This window comes from Neoarius graeffei, chromosome 9 (assembly GCF_027579695.1).
Source record: "Neoarius graeffei isolate fNeoGra1 chromosome 9, fNeoGra1.pri, whole genome shotgun sequence".
Taxonomy (NCBI): Eukaryota; Metazoa; Chordata; class Actinopteri; order Siluriformes; family Ariidae; genus Neoarius; species Neoarius graeffei.
Genome location: NC_083577.1, coordinates 24,959,195 through 24,975,096, shown reverse-complemented (window position 1 = coordinate 24,975,096; position 15,902 = coordinate 24,959,195). Strand labels below are relative to the sequence as shown.

At 42.9% G+C, this 15,902-nt stretch overlaps 1 protein-coding gene across 2 annotated transcripts in view; it reads right to left on the bottom strand.

Moving 5' to 3' along the window:
* The window catches only part of LOC132891543 (interferon-induced protein 44-like), a 92,253-nt gene that overhangs the window by 18,802 nt on the left and 57,549 nt on the right, over positions 1-15,902 (bottom strand). For both annotated transcript variants that reach the window (XM_060929226.1, XM_060929228.1), the window contains exons 2-5: positions 13,534-13,712; positions 13,416-13,448; positions 10,978-11,244; positions 8,949-8,979 (exon numbers count right to left, since the gene is read on the bottom strand). In XM_060929226.1, the coding sequence (XP_060785209.1) occupies positions 8,949-8,979; positions 10,978-11,244; positions 13,416-13,440 (323 nt within the window). In that variant the 5' untranslated portion in view covers positions 13,441-13,448; positions 13,534-13,712. The remainder of the gene's footprint in view (positions 1-8,948; positions 8,980-10,977; positions 11,245-13,415; positions 13,449-13,533; positions 13,713-15,902) is intronic.

Here is a 15,902-nt window from a genome sequence, read left to right as displayed (position 1 = left end):
TCTTGCTGTTGTTTGTGCCTATGGCCCAAATAGCAGTATAGAGTATCCGGCCTTCTTGGAGTCCCTGGGAGAGGTACTGAGGAGTGCTCAGACTGGGGACTCCATTGTGTTACTGGGGGACTTCAATGCTCACGTGGGAGATGACAGTGACACCTGGAGGGGCGTGGTTGGGAGGAACGGCCTCCCCGATCTGAACCCGAGTGGTGTTTTGTTATTGGACTTCTGTGCTAGTCACGGTTTGTCCATAACGAACACCATGTTCGAGCATAGGGGTGTCCATAAGTGCACGTGGCACCAGGACACCTTAGGTCGGAGGTCGATGATCGACTTTGTAGTCGTTTCATCTGATCTCCGGCCCTATGTCTTGGACACTCGGGTGAAGAGAGGGGCTGAGCTGTCAACTGATCACCACCTGGTGGTGAGTTGGATCCGCTGGCGGAGGAGGAAGCTGGACAGACCTGGCAGGCCCAAACGTATGGTGAGGGTCTGCTGGGAACGTCTGGCCGAGCACTCTGTCGGGGAGGTCTTCAACTCCCACCTCCGGGAGAGCTTTTCCCAGCTTCCGAGGGAGGCGGGGGACATTGAGTCTGAGTGGACCATGTTCTCTACCTCCATTGTGGACGCAGCTGTTCAGAGCTGTGGCCGCAAGGTCTCCGGTGCCTGTCGTGGCGGCAATCCCCGAACCCGGTGGTGGACACCAGAAGTAAGGGATGCCGTCAAGCTGAAGAAGGAGTCCTATCGGGCCATGTTAACCTCCAGGACTCCCGAGGCAGCTGACGGGTATCGGCAGGCCAGGCGTGCTGCAGCTCGGGCAGTTGCGGAGGCAAAAACTCGGAACTGGGAGGAGTTCGGGGAGGCCATGGAGAAGGACTATCGGTCGGCCTCGAAGAAATTCTGGCAAACCGTCCGGCGCCTCAGGAGGGGGAAGCAGTACTCTGCCAACACTGTTTACAGTGCGGGTGGGGAGCTGTTGACCTCGACTGGGGACATTGTCGGGCGGTGGAAGGAATACTTTGAGGATCTCCTCAATCCCACCGTCATGTCTTCCGCTGAGGAGACTGAGGCTGATGACTCAGAGGTGGACTCGTCCATTACCCAAGCCGAAGTCACTGAGGTGGTTTGCAAGCTCCTCGGTGGCAAGGCACCGGGGGTGGATGAGATCCGCCCTGAGTATCTCAAGTCTCTGGATATTGTGGGGCTGTCTTGGTTGACACGCCTCTGCAACATCGCGTGGCGGTCAGGGACAGTGCCTCTGGAGTGGCAGACTGGGGTGGTGGTCCCTCTTTTTAAGAAAGGGGACCGGAGAGTGTGCCCCAATTATAGGGGAATCACACTTCTCAGCCTCCCAGGGAAGGTTTACTCCAGGGTACTGGAGAGGAGAATTCGACCAATAGTCGAACCTCGGATCCAGGAGGAACAATGCGGTTTTCGTCCTGGTCGCGGAACACTGGACCAGCTCTATACCCTTCATAGGGTGCTTGAGGGTTCATGGGAGTTTGCCCAACCAGTCCACATGTGCTTTGTGGATCTGGAGAAGGCATTCGACCGTGTCCCCCGTAATATTCTGTGGGGGGTGCTTCGGGAGTATGGGGTTCGGGGCTCTTTGCTAAGGGCTGTCCGGTCCCTGTACGAACGGAGCAGGAGTCTGGTTCGCATTGCCGGCAGTAAGTCAGACCTGTTCCCAGTGCATGTTGGACTCCGGCAGGGCTGCCCTTTGTCACCGGTTCTGTTCATAATTTTTATGGACAGAATTTCTAGGCGCAGCCAGGGGCCAGAAGGAATCCTGTTTGGGAACCACAGGATTTCATCTCTGCTTTTTGCGGATGATGTTGTCCTGTTGGCTTCTTCAAACCAGGACCTTCAGCATGCACTGGGGCGGTTTGCAGTCGAGTGTGAAGCGGCTGGGATGAGAATCAGCACCTCCAAGTCCGAGGCCATGGTTCTCGACCGGAAAAGGGTGGCTTGCCCTCTCCAGGTTGGTGGAGAAGTTCTGCCTCAAGTGGAGGAGTTTAAGTATCTCGGGATCTTGTTCACGAGTGAGGGAAGGATGGAGCGTGAGATCGACAGGCGGATCGGTGCAGCCTCCGCAGTGATGCGGTCGCTTTACCGGTCCGTTGTGGTGAAGAAGGAGCTGAGCCAAAAGGCGAAGCTCTCAATTTACCGGTCGATCTACGTTCCGACTCTCACCTATGGTCATGAGCTTTGGGTAATGACCGAAAGGACAAGATCGCGGATACAAGCGGCCGAAATGAGTTTCCTTCGCAGGGTGGCTGGGCGCTCCCTTAGAGATAGGGTGAGAAGCACAGTCACTTGGGAGTAGAGCCGCTGCTGCTCCACATCGAGAGGAATCAGCTGAGGTGGCTCGGGCATCTTTTTCGGATGCCTCCTGGACGCCTCCCTGGGGAGGTGTTCCAGGCATGTCCCCCCGGGAGGAGGCCCCGGGGAAGACCCAGGACACGCTGGAGGGACTATGTCTCTCGGCTGGCCTGGGAACGCCTCGGTGTTCTTCCCGAGGAGCTGGCCGAGGTGTCTGGGGAAAGGGAAGTTTGGGCTTCCCTGCTTAGACTGCTGCCTCCGCGACCCGGTCCCAGATAAAGCGGAAGAAGACGAGACGAGACGAGACGATTCCACGTAGCTTTGCTGAAACTGAGCATACAGTAAGCTACCACGAGAGAGGGCGCGCGCAAGCGAAGCGTTTGAGGAGGTGACATTCAGTTGGGGTTCTGTTATTTTTTATTTCATTCGGCGTCAGTGACAGCAGCGGATTGCAGCATCATGGCCAAGCGGAGTGGACAGCAAGACCTAAGCAAGCTCGGATTTAAGATCGCACGAAAAAACATTTCAGGAGGTAAGTCAAGAGTTACGAATATCAGTCCCACTTTCTGTGAGCCCACCATCATGCTGTAAAGTTACCGATATGGAGCCTAATTTGTGGGCGGCGGATAACAACACAGCTATCATAATGAATGTTAGTTTGGAGTCTAGCCAGCTATCGATAGCTTACTCAGGTTCATGTTAGCTTTGATTTCTTGCATAAGGCCATTAATTTAATCAGCCTGGACGTTCGTTTGTTATTCTTCAGGCAACAAAAAGTGTTATTCAAGACAGGAAGGCTAAAATTAACGACACTAGCAGTTTTGAAGGCTTCATTGCCTCATTAGAGAGCCGGTCACAACATGTAAGGCAGAGCAGGATTGGTGTAGGACTTGACAGTGTCTGCTAAAATGCAGCTTTCTTTTTCTTTGTCATCGGCTCTTCTTCTGTCTCCTCAATGGGCCTTTCCCCTTTCCAAAGAAACTTTCCAAAGATGCCTGCTTTTAACTCATTTTGCTAGCTTGTATCCAGTATGTATCAAAGTGCTGCTATGTATCAAAGCAAAGTATCAAAGTATCCAAGGCAGCTCCTTGGTAACCGTCAACGTTAAGGTGTCACGTGACCTAGATAACAGCGGGAATCAACGTTACAGAAAGAATCCGGTCATTTTTCAAAGCTCAAATCCTCGTTCAGATAATAAATAAATCAGAAATAACATTATAATTATCTCATCTCATCATCTCTAGCCGCTTTATCCTTCTACAGGGTCGCAGGCAAGCTGGAGCCTATCCCAGCTGACTACGGGCGAAAGGCGGGGTACACCCTGGACAAGTCGCCAGGTCATCACAGGGCTGACACATAGACACAGACAACCATTCACACTCACATTCACACCTACGGTCAATTTAGAGTCACCTGTTAACCTGACCTGCATGTCTTTGGACTGTGGGGGAAACCGGAGCACCCGGAGGAAACCCACGCAGACACGGGGAGAACATGCAAACTCCACACAGAAAGGCCCTCGCCGGCCCCGGGGCTCGAACCCAGGACCTTCTTGCTGTGAGGCGACAGCGCTAACCACTACACCACCGTGCCACCCCATTATAATTATATTTAATTAAATTATCTTATCCACTGCTCTTTATTCCAGATGACAGTCAGCAGCAACTGCAACACAGTGCGACAGGAGCTGGAGGACCCGGAGTGTGAGACAATACAGGAGCAGGAGCAAGCAGGAGAACCAACAGCTGAAGAACTGAAGATTTACAATTTACTGTTGCTTGTTTTAGCTTATTGGTTCCCTACCTACCTCTGTATTTAATTCAATGTTCCCAATGTTCAGCTTTGAATAAAAATTCTATTGACTTGATATGAAAATATTCAGTTGTTCATTTACATTGCCTGCTGAGGTTTTAATAAATTATTTACCAAACGATTTAAAAGGAGCCTACCATGACTAGTGCAATTTGAAGTGTAACTTCATAGTCATGGTAGGCTCCTTTTAAATCGTTTGGTAAATAATTTATTAAAACCTCAGCAGGCAATGTAAATGAACAACTGAATCTTTTCATATCAAGTCAATAGAATTTGTTGCCTGAAGAATAACAAACGAACGTCCAGGCTGATTAAATTAATGGCCTTATACAAGAAATCAAAGCTAACATGAACCTGAGTAAGCTATCGATAGCTGGATAGACTCCAAACTAACATTCATTATGATAGCTGTGTTGTTATCCGCCGCCCACAAATTAGGCTCCATATCGGTAACTTTACAGCATGATGGTGGGCTCACAGAAAGTGGGACTGATATTCGTAACTCTTGACTTACCTCCTGAAATGTTTTTTCGTGCAATCTTAAATCCGAGCTTGCTTAGGTCTTGCTGTCCACTCCGCTTGGCCATGATGCTGCAATCCGCTGCTGTCACTGATGCCGAATGAAATAAAAAATAACGGAACCCCAACTGAATGTCACCTCCTCAAACGCTTCGCTTGCGTGCGCCCTCTCTCGCGGTAGCTTACTGTATGCTCAGTTTCAGCAAAGCTACGTGGAATGGCATTTCTAATTCCAATGTTAAATAGAAGTAATGTCCACATTTATTGATAAAATTGCTCAAGGGAAGGGAGGGGGGATGATTTTGACCATTTTTTATTCCGGGGGGATGGCATCCCCCCCCCATCCCCCCTCAACTCGAGTACAGATTACTATTATATTGAGATAATAATAATTAAGAGATCATCAGCTTAATATATTAAATGAATAGGATGTATGAATAAATTACTTGATATATACATGCACATGCAATTTTTCTGTTTCATAGATGCAGAGATGATGATGGACTGTCGCTGAGGATCATGGGAAGGCTAATGTAGCGTGGGGAATAGACAAAATCAATAATCGTAAATTAGAGTTATTATTTCGTTTTGGTTTCCCTGTTTATTATTTGTTCTGTTTTGAGTTGGAAAAAGGAAAACAAACACCAATCCCTCATTTTTTGGTCATACAGAAAAACAGGAAAACGAAATATTGAGTGATTTTTTTGTTTTTCGTTTTCCAGATTGAATGGAATACTTGAATGATCGGATGATACACGGACCGCTTGGCGTGCTTGTGTCTGACCATTTCTGTTTTGTATTAAATTAAATCTTGCCAAAATGACTTAGTTCAAACCTGGACATATAGAAATAGAGCATGTAAAAAAAAAAACAACGAAAAAATAAACCCCGGAAAGCCCGCTCCTCTGCTTCAGCCAGACTTGAAGACCCGATGGTGCAATGCTTGCAGACTGTCAGAAGTAATTAGACCTAAATTTATAACTAACAAATCAGCAGACGCCCCAACAATTATTATTTTCGTTAGGCCAATGTGTAAGGTATGTTAGAATCGTGCCTTATAGCCTACATTATATCACAATATATCACGTTTGAGGAGTTGGAGGCTGCGAGCGCAATGATGTTCCGACATGCGCTAAACTTTATTCCCTGAAAATCATACAGCGTTCAATGCCCCAAACAGTCAAAATGTCTAGAAGACTACGGTTAAATAATAATCATAGCCTACCAAGTTAAATTACATCAAAACATCTGTTTCTGGCCTATGAAATGATGGAGGAAAATGAGAATGAACGCAAACTTCATGCGATCTTTTAGGTAACTTAACACTCGTGTTGGCCACAATATTTCTCTTAATAAAATCGTGAATTGTTTTTAAAGTCGTATTCAACACAAAGTAAGGTCAAATTATAATTTTAATTTTAATGTAAGCGAAGATCCAAACTTTTTTCTATATTGACGTCGAGCACAGAGGAGCATGTCATTCTGCTTTTGGTTTCGGCAGCATGGATGCGCTTTAGGTGGGGTTTACATTAGACCGTATCAGCGGATCATCAGATTAACGGTTTTTAAATCGATTAGTGTGCACACAGCAACACCAATACACGGATACGCTCAGCTCCGCAGGCATCCTGCGCTCCAAATCACTCCGCCCTGAACAGTGAGTGCCCTCTGGAGGGTGCGCACTCCGGCCCTGCGCAGCTCACAGAGCGCGCGAGTGAAGTGTACAAGCAGTGATTCGGGACTGAGCCGCTGTGTGTGTGATCCCAGCGCATATCACTTACCACTTGCAAGTGGAAGGATGGCAAGCCTAAAGACAATCATAACTACACAATGGGCAGTATTTGCATCAGTATTTGCAGTATTTTCATACTTTTATACTCTTTAATGAAAGGTGATACAAGGCGGAAGTCCGCGACGTTTTTCAGCAGTCGCGTCACATGACCAACGCCAGCGAATCAGGAAGGTGGATGTCACAGTGACGTTGTCCAATGACGACGCCAGCTAGAGCTCAGCACAGCGTATCCGCGTATCCGCGTATTCTCAATGTTTACACAGCACCGGACCAGACACGATCTGGATTGAATACGTGGACCCTGGCGGATTCCCGTTTCCCGGCGTTTTAATGTAAATGGACAGTGCATCCGCGAAGAAAACGAGACAGATATGGTCTAATGTAAACTTGGCCTTAAAGAAGGCATTGATGTGTCTGCCATCGATAAAGGTGTAAAACAAGTGGAGGTGGGCTTGACTGTACGAAATAGGTGAAAACGGAAAGCCATTTAGTTCATGGTGCAAAAAACTAAACATTCCAGGCGCTTGCATTTGTGTGGTTTGCCACAAAAAAATAATATACGGAAGCAATAGAAAGAAAGTGCAATAAATTGAATATATTAATCCATTAATTAATTGATAATAAAGTTATCAGTTCTAAGTTAATCATTCTCAGAATTTCATCGAAATCCACCCATAACCCCCCTGTAGAATTTCATCGAAATCCACCCATAACCCCGCCCCGTAGAATTTCATCGAAATCCACCCATAACCCCCCCCGTAGAATTTCATCGAAATCCACCCATAACCCCCCCACCCCCCGTAAATTTTCAGTCAAATAATTTTTTTTTGCTTTAATCCATGTGTGAGGCGATAGCGCTAACCACTACACCACCGTGCCGCCCCAAGCTGTGCCCAGAATAATTTAAATTATACAGCATAGTATTTAAAGAAGTTGAAAAGCTTTGCATTGACTTCAGGAGGTCTGGATCATTCATTTTGGCTATTCTTATTAAAATAAGCATTTTGTCACAGAGAACGACAAAAATCCTTTACTGTCATTACTTGGGGGTGTGCCTTAGATAGATAGATAGATAGATAGATAGATAGATAGATAGATAGATAGATAGATAGATAGATAGATAGAGTCTTGCAAAAGTATTCGTCCCCCTTGGCGTTTGTCTTGTTTTGTTGCATTACAAGATGGAATTAAAATGGATATTTTGGGGGTTAGTACCATTTGATTTACACAACATGCCTACCACTTTAAAGGTGAAAATTGCTGTTTTATTGTGGCACAAAAAATAATTAAGATTAAAAAAAAAATCTGGAGTGTGCACAGGTATCCCCCCCCCAAAAAAAAAAAAGTCAATACTTTGTAGAGCCACCTTTTGATGCAATTACAGTTGCAAGTCTTTTGGGGTATGTCTCTATTAGCTTAGTACATCTAGCCACTGGAATTTTTGCCAATTCCTCAAGGCAAAACTACTCCAACTCCTTCAAGTTAGATGAGTTGCGTTGGTGTACAGCAATCTTTAAGTTATGCCACAGATTCTCAATTGTATTGAGGTCTGGACTTTGACTTGGCCATTCTGAGACATTTAAATGTTTCCCTTTAAACCACTCAAGTGTAGCTTTCGCAGTACGGTTACAGTCATTGTCCTGCTCTTGCATCTCTGATGCATGCCCTCCTTGCCTGGGCTGTGAGTTTTGGTGGGCGGACTTCTCTTGTCAGGTTTGTAGTGGTGATATATTCTTTCCATTTTGCTATTATGGATTTCATGGTGCTCCCTGGGATATTCAAAGTTTGGGATATTTTTTATAACCCAACCCTGATCCATACTTCTTCATAACTTTGTCTCTGACCTGTTTGGAGTGCTCCTTGGTTTTCATGTTGCTTGCTTAAGAGTGTAGCCAAGTCAGGGTCCTTCCAGAATAGGTTGATTTATACAGACATCATATGACAGATCATGTGACACTTTGATTGCACACAGGCGGATATTAATCAAATAATTATGTGACTTAAGAAGTGTATTGGTTGGACCAGCTCTTATTTAGGGTTTTCATACGAAAGGGGATGAATACCCATGCACACTCCAGATTTCTGTTTTTTTCATCTTAATCATTGTTTGTGTCACAATAAAAAACAATTTGAACCTTTAAAGTGGTAGACATGTTGTATAAATCAAATGGTGCTAACCCCCCACCCCCCGCCCCCAATCCATTTTAATTCCATCTTGTAATGCAATAAAACAGGACAAACACCAAGGGGGATGAATACTTTTGCAAAACACACACACACACACACACACACACACACACACACACACACACACACACACACACACGTAAGATTTATGAATAACACAGTTCACCACAGATCACACTGTAGAAGTAATTTCCAAATCATAGGGACTGGTGACAACTTTTTTGTGGTTAGAACTGGCAAGTGGAGCTATATCACACTATTCTACTGTCTTGTGCAGTAACACTAACATTTACCAGGTATTTGAAGAATTAAACTCACTTACTTGAAATCCACATACCTCCACTTCTTGAGTTCTGTAAAGATACATGCCTTTTTTTAGGAGCACAACAAAGGGAAGGTACATATTTGTATATTTAGATAAACATGAACAGTCTGATAGCATACGCATACAACACCTGGTATTATTGAGCATCTCAATAATTTTATACTGTAGAAAACCAGAGCATGGGCATTTCTTAAACATACACTTTATATATATATATATATATATATATATATATATATATATATATATATATATATATATATATATATTATTATTATTATTATTATTATTTGGAATTGACTGTGGCATTTGGTACTTGTGATACTTACTATTAAGATCACGATGTTCAGTAATGAATTTTATTTTAATACAGAGAAATATACAAGGAAAGTACAACCCCATTTCCAAAAAAGTTGGAATGCTGTGTAAAATATAAATTAAAAACAGACTGTAATGATTTGCAAATCATGGAAACCTTATATCCATCCATCCCTTATCTATACCGCTTATCCATCAGGGTCAAAAGGAAATCTGGAGCCAATCCCAGCCAACTTCAGGACTTCAGATTTGCCAGCTGACCTAATCTACATGTCTTTTGACTGTGGGAGGAAACCGGAACACCCAGAGGAAGCCCACACAGGCATGGGGAGAACATGCAAACTCCACATAGAAAAGCCCCAGTCAGCTGCATGGTTCAAACCCAGAAACTTCTTGCCATGAGGTGACATGGCTAACCACTGCACTACTGTGCTGCCTGGAAGCCTTGTTATTACATTGAAAATCATAAAAAGATTTCTCAGTTTCATCAAATGTTGGCACTGAGAAATTTTATTGTTGTTTGAAAAATATATATGCTCATTTTGGAATTGATGCCAGCAATGCTTCAAAAATATTTGGACAGGGGCATGTTTACCACTGTGTTCCACCACCTCTTCTCTAAACAACACTCTGTAAATGTTTAGGAACTGAGGAGACTACTTGCTGTAATTTTGAAAGAGAAATGTTGTCCCATGCTTGCCTGATATACAATTTCAGCTGCTCAACAGTTTGGGGTCTCCTTTGTCATATTTTGCACTTCATAATATATAAAATGTTTTCAACTGGTGACAGGTCTGGACCACAGGCAGGCCAGTTTAGCACCCAGACTCTTTTACTATAGAGCCATGCAGTTGTAATACAGTCAGAATGCGGTTTGGCATTGTCTTCCTGAAATAAACAAGGCCTTCGTTGAGAAAGATGTCATTGATGTCAGTTGATGTAAGTTATTCATTGCTGCATCCACAAATGTAAGTTTGTTTGGCGTTGAACTCTGTTCAACGCCAATATTTTTCAGAAGTGTTCCTGAGCCCATGCAGTGATTTTGATGACAGAATTGTCATCAGAAGATCATGGGCAGCCAATGTTGATTTTTGACCTTGTCCCTTTTGTACAGAGATTTCTCCAGGTTCTCTGAATATTTTAATGATATTATATACTGTAGATGTGATCCCCATTTTTTTTTTTTACAATTTTATCTTGAGGAATATTATTCTTAAATTGTTGTATTATTTGCCCACACAGTCTTTCACAGAGTTGTGAAACCCTCCCCACCTTTACTTCTGATAGACCCTGCCTGTCATGGATGCTCTTTTTATACCCGATCATGTGACTGACCTATTGCCATTTAATCTTGTTAGTTGTTAAATGTTCCACCAGGTTTTTTTTAAATTATTTAATTAATTAATCAATCAAGCAAGCAATAGCATTACACAACTTTTCCAATATTTTGCTTCCCCTGTCCCAACATTTTTGAAACATGTTGCTGGCATTCAATTCGAAATGAGCATATATTTTTCAAAGAACAATAAAATTTACCAGTTTCAAAATTTGACATGTTGACTTTGTGCAATTTTCAATGAAATATAGGGTTGCCATGATTTGCAAATCATCACTTTTTTGTTTTTTCATTGTACAGAGAGTCCCAACTTTTTTTTTTTTTTGGAAATGGGGTTGTAAATTATTAATAGAGTAATTAAATATTACTTACCAACTGTGACATGGGCAGAGCATGAAATCTCACCCTTTTTATTTTTCAGGTTTATGGTGTATTCCCCATGATCAGCCTCTTCAACTTTGACAATTTTCAAGGAAAACATTGTTGAATTGTTTTTAATAAAGTGCTTGTCTTGAACACAACACAGTTTCTGGCCATTTTTTGTCCATGTTGCCGTTACATATTCTGTGTTTGCCTCACAGCAAAGACTCATGGTTTCTCCACATTTTACTTGCTTATTACCCAGAACTGTGACAAATTCTATTTGAAAGAAGAGAAAAACATTATTAAAATAATAATAATAATAATAATAATAATAATAATAATAATATTTTTTTCCAGAAATTATACTGTCTACATAAGTTTATTGTTTGTGTTTCACGTTTAACATTTATGAGAACACATTACAGTGAAAATGCTTTCTTGGACCCCCACCTATAGATAACAAACACCAACACCAGAACATTGATACAATGGCCTACATTTACCAATCTAACCTAGAAAACAGAGCAGATTCAAGTGTAGAAATCATTGTACAATAGGGTTCACATCTGAGTCATGAAATGTTCTTTTCTCACCAATCACAGTGTAAGAATGATTGGGTGTCAATAAATGGTGGCTGAAAATCATCGTCATTTAAATAACCATGCCCCTAAATATTCTCGATTTAGATGCTGCACCTCTTGTCTTTATGACATGGAGTGGTGTAATACGACCAAGAACAGAAACTTTTATGCCCTTGAAATAGGAGCTTTAATGTCTCAAGTCCAATTGAACAAATTATTTCTATTTGTCAGCCTGAAAATTAGCATCATAGGAAGTCAGAACAATGCAGCAAAGAAAGAAATAACTGCTGAAGTCAACAGCGTTGCTGTCAACAATCGAACTCCAGCTGACATTTGAATATTTAAATATATCCATGTTATGTATAGCCTATATACTATGTATATTAGTAGTCCAATATAACAGCTTATATCACAAATTTTTATATGTACATCGGTGAAGAAAATAATGGAGAGATCTCAAATGTGCCACCAAAAATGACATGGTTGTGGTTTCTTTATTTCCTCATTTTAATTGCGTTTCATATCAATCAGAGCCAGGCACCAGTGGTATTCAGTCTTCGGCTAGACAAACCGACCTGGAGCTGCCCTACGGAGCTAGGCAACCGCGAGCTGAGCGGGACATCGCGTGCCCTACGTCATCCCCATGCTGCCACACCTGGATGCCTTGGGAAATGAAAGTGACTTAGGAACCACTCATTACTCTCCATTAAAAAAAAAAAAATTCCCTTGGCTCCCAAAAAAACCTGCTGCCTCTTACAGACATGTAGAGGTCTTCTAACAGAAACAGATGTCCCATTGCTAAAATTTGATGACTGGTATAGTTCTTGTTTAAACAGATGACTGAATAAGCATCCAACCTGTCACACTGCAAATTGGTTAGCCTACGCATAGCTTTCAATTGCTTAATTTTATTTTTAATTATGTCACCAGTAGCCTAGCCTAACAAGTAGGCTATCTCAAAATGAAAGAGAAAATAACCAAACAAAGAAAAAAATATCAACCCCATTAATTGCAAACAATGTGAAAATACCTATTTAGCCTGTTAGGGGAAATATGATATATAGTCAACGTAGGCCTTCACAAAATATATTTTGCCATACACTACATATTTTTAAGTGATGAATCAGTAGTTGCATATGCTTAGATGTCAGTCAGAATATCTCATCTCATCTCATTATCTCTAGCCAATTTATCCTTCTACAGGGTCACAGGCAAGCTGGAGCCTATCCCAGCTGACTACGGGCGAAAGGCGGGGTACACCCTGGACAAGTCGCCATGTCATCACAGGGCTGACACATAGACACAGACAACCATTCACACTCACATTCACACCTATGGTCAATTTAGAGTCACCAGTTAACCTAACCTGCATGTCTTTGGACTGTGGGGGAAACCGGAGCACCCAGAGGAAACCCACGTGGACACAGGGAGAACATGCAAACTCCGCACAGAAAGGCCCTTGTCGGCCACGGGGCTCGAACCCGGACCTTCTTGCTGTGAGGTGACAGCGCTAACCACTACACCACCGTGCTGCCCCAGTCAGAATATATGGTCTCATAACAATTCTCCACTAAGCGAGATTTACTGCAGTACACTATATATCCACACTGAGTCAAAACTTTTGTACAGGAGGTGAGACTTGATGTGCGATTTGATCGTGGCCTCCACTCACACTCACGTTGATAAATGCCGAGCTTTATATGGAAATGACCATATGCCCAGTTTTCTGTCCGACATTCATTTCGTAGATGAGGGCCAATGTGTTTCTTACTATGATGATCAAAGCACGTGTTCAGTGAAATACACAGTCCAGCCCTATTATCCCAAAGTAAACTAAAAATATGCTTTTAATAATGTGATACATACCAGGTTTGGATAATGATGATCCCATGTTTGGATCTGTACAATCAAATAAGATTATTATTTTATTATTATTATTATTATTATTATTATTATTATTATTATTATTACATACAATCAATACCTGGATGGATTTAAGTGTGAATGGGTGCTTGTCTGGCGAAGCCACAGCAGGCCTGACAAACCAAAGGTGGATGAAGCAGGCTCAAGATAGACGTAGACAGCCTTATAAGATGCTGTCAGCTGACAGGCTAATTGGCCAACAGGCGTCAGGGTGAGGGAGTGAGTGAGTGAGTGAGATACCTGGAATTAGATGGAGGTTAATTAGATTAAGGTGTGACACAAATAACTTAAAAAAAAGCAAGTGCAAGCTTATCCAGAAGGGCAAAATGACAGTTGTTAGACTTGGCAAAGGTAAATTTAAAAATCAAAGGCAAAAACATCAATAACAAGATATAACTAAACAGGCCAGGAATGGCTGAGAACGCTGTTCTCTACCCTTCAGCAGCTCCCAGGAGAGTATAAAAGGCCATTCATTTTCAACAGGTCTGTACTCTCGTCTCAAAGGCATGCTACTGACAGCTCTCTCCTTTTTCCCACTGGAGACACCACCACCATATCAAGCCTGAGATGACATCAGACTTGGACTTAGTCAGAGCTCCTGTTCACCCAGTGAGAGCAACTACAGCCCACCAGCATCCTGCCGCCTGACCACGGGAAGCAGCTGGTTAAACACTTCACCCCCTGCACACTGCACTTCAACCGTGCTCTTGGGCACATCACTTCTCCCTCTCTTACCTTCCTCTTCCTTCCCGAGAAAACTTAAATAAAAGAGCACATATTTTCTCTCGCTCCTTGAGTCACTATCTGTGTTCTGCCTGCCACAGTTGTAAGTCACTACAAAATACGGGAAACATGCTAGTTTGGTGGTGCACAAAATAAAGTGGAACAGGCAAACATCCTCTGTCTCTGATGCTGTCTCATTATTTTTATAAAATGTGCACTGCGGCTCCATGATGGCATGTGGTAAATAAGCTAGCCCATTTTATTATCTTGTATTTTCATTTGGTTTTATCAACTACTACTACTTTCAGGTGTAATGTCATTACTGCCACACTGTCAAACAGATCGGATACACTTGCAATATGTAATGTGGACAGTCAATCAGGAAGATTGGATGCAGATTGCGCATTCAAAAAAATGGATTTCAACTGACAGTCTGAACATAGCCTAAGCGACCAGGAAATTTGTAGCATGTCTGTAATCGTGGACAGGTCTGGAGAATGAGAAACCTTCTTAGATGCTTTGCTGAGACTAAAGCAAGAAGCAATGCAGTCTTGTATGAAACAAATGTGTTTACTGACTCTTGAGGCTTAAAGGGTACCAGTACAGCATTTAAACATGATCAATATAGACAGTACAAGCCCAAATTATAATAATGCACACAATGCAGCCACCTGATTAGATATCAGAAGCTTAAAAGTCTTGAAGCACATCAAGTTTTATTGCACATGGGCAAACAATATGGTGTCCAGGATGTGATGTGAATTCACTGATAGCCAGGTACTGGAAGCTAAGCGTAGCCAATGTAAACATACTTGTTAGCTTGGATTTAGTCAGTTGAAAAAGAGCTATCTTCAAGTCAGTATGGATAGCGGAGAAACCGGATATCTGTATGAACTTCAGAAAAAGGACTATCAGCATCTGGGAAATGATTTCAGTAGCGAATCATTAGATGATTCTAATGATAAAATTGGTGGTGCTTTGCAAGTTCAAAGTCAGGAAGGAAGGTCAAAGAGTTTGGCAGCTATCTGGTGCCGATGTGGAAAGTATGTCAAGCGGAAAACTGACACTGAATGTGTTTATTGTAAAGGTTGGATTTTTCCCGGAGTGCAACCAGTGGCTTAGCTACCCAGACAAGCTAGGTGCACTCCCAACATGGCTTTCTTTAAATACTCCTCAACGGAACTCAGGAATCTCTGCTCCTCCATCTCTCCGAGCTGCTTGGATGTCATAAAGGCTCTCCATCTTCTGCGTCGCCCCCCATATGTCCACAGGACTGCCCAACATAAACTGGTGCAAATAAGTATAACTTCGGCCATCTCAGCAGTTCGGTGCCATACTTCCTTGCTGCAACGTCGTCAAAACAAACGTCAGTCACGGTCTGTTAACCTGCGCCTCCTGACTTGTGTTGACACGGTTGCTCCCCCTGTCTCATTTACTAACAGGACTGCAACCTTCTTGCTTCTGAACACCCGTTCACTAAATAATAAGGCTGGACTAATTCATGACATAATGACTGAGAGGAAATTGGATTTTATGTGTCTGAATGAGACATGGCAAAATCAGCAAGATTATCTATCACTCAACCAAGCCACCCCCCACCCCCCCAGGCTATGCCTACATCCAAAAGCCTCGCTGTTTGGGCCATGGCGGTGGGTTGGCTGTAATATACCGTTCTGATATTATGGTCAAAGAACTCCCCATCAACTC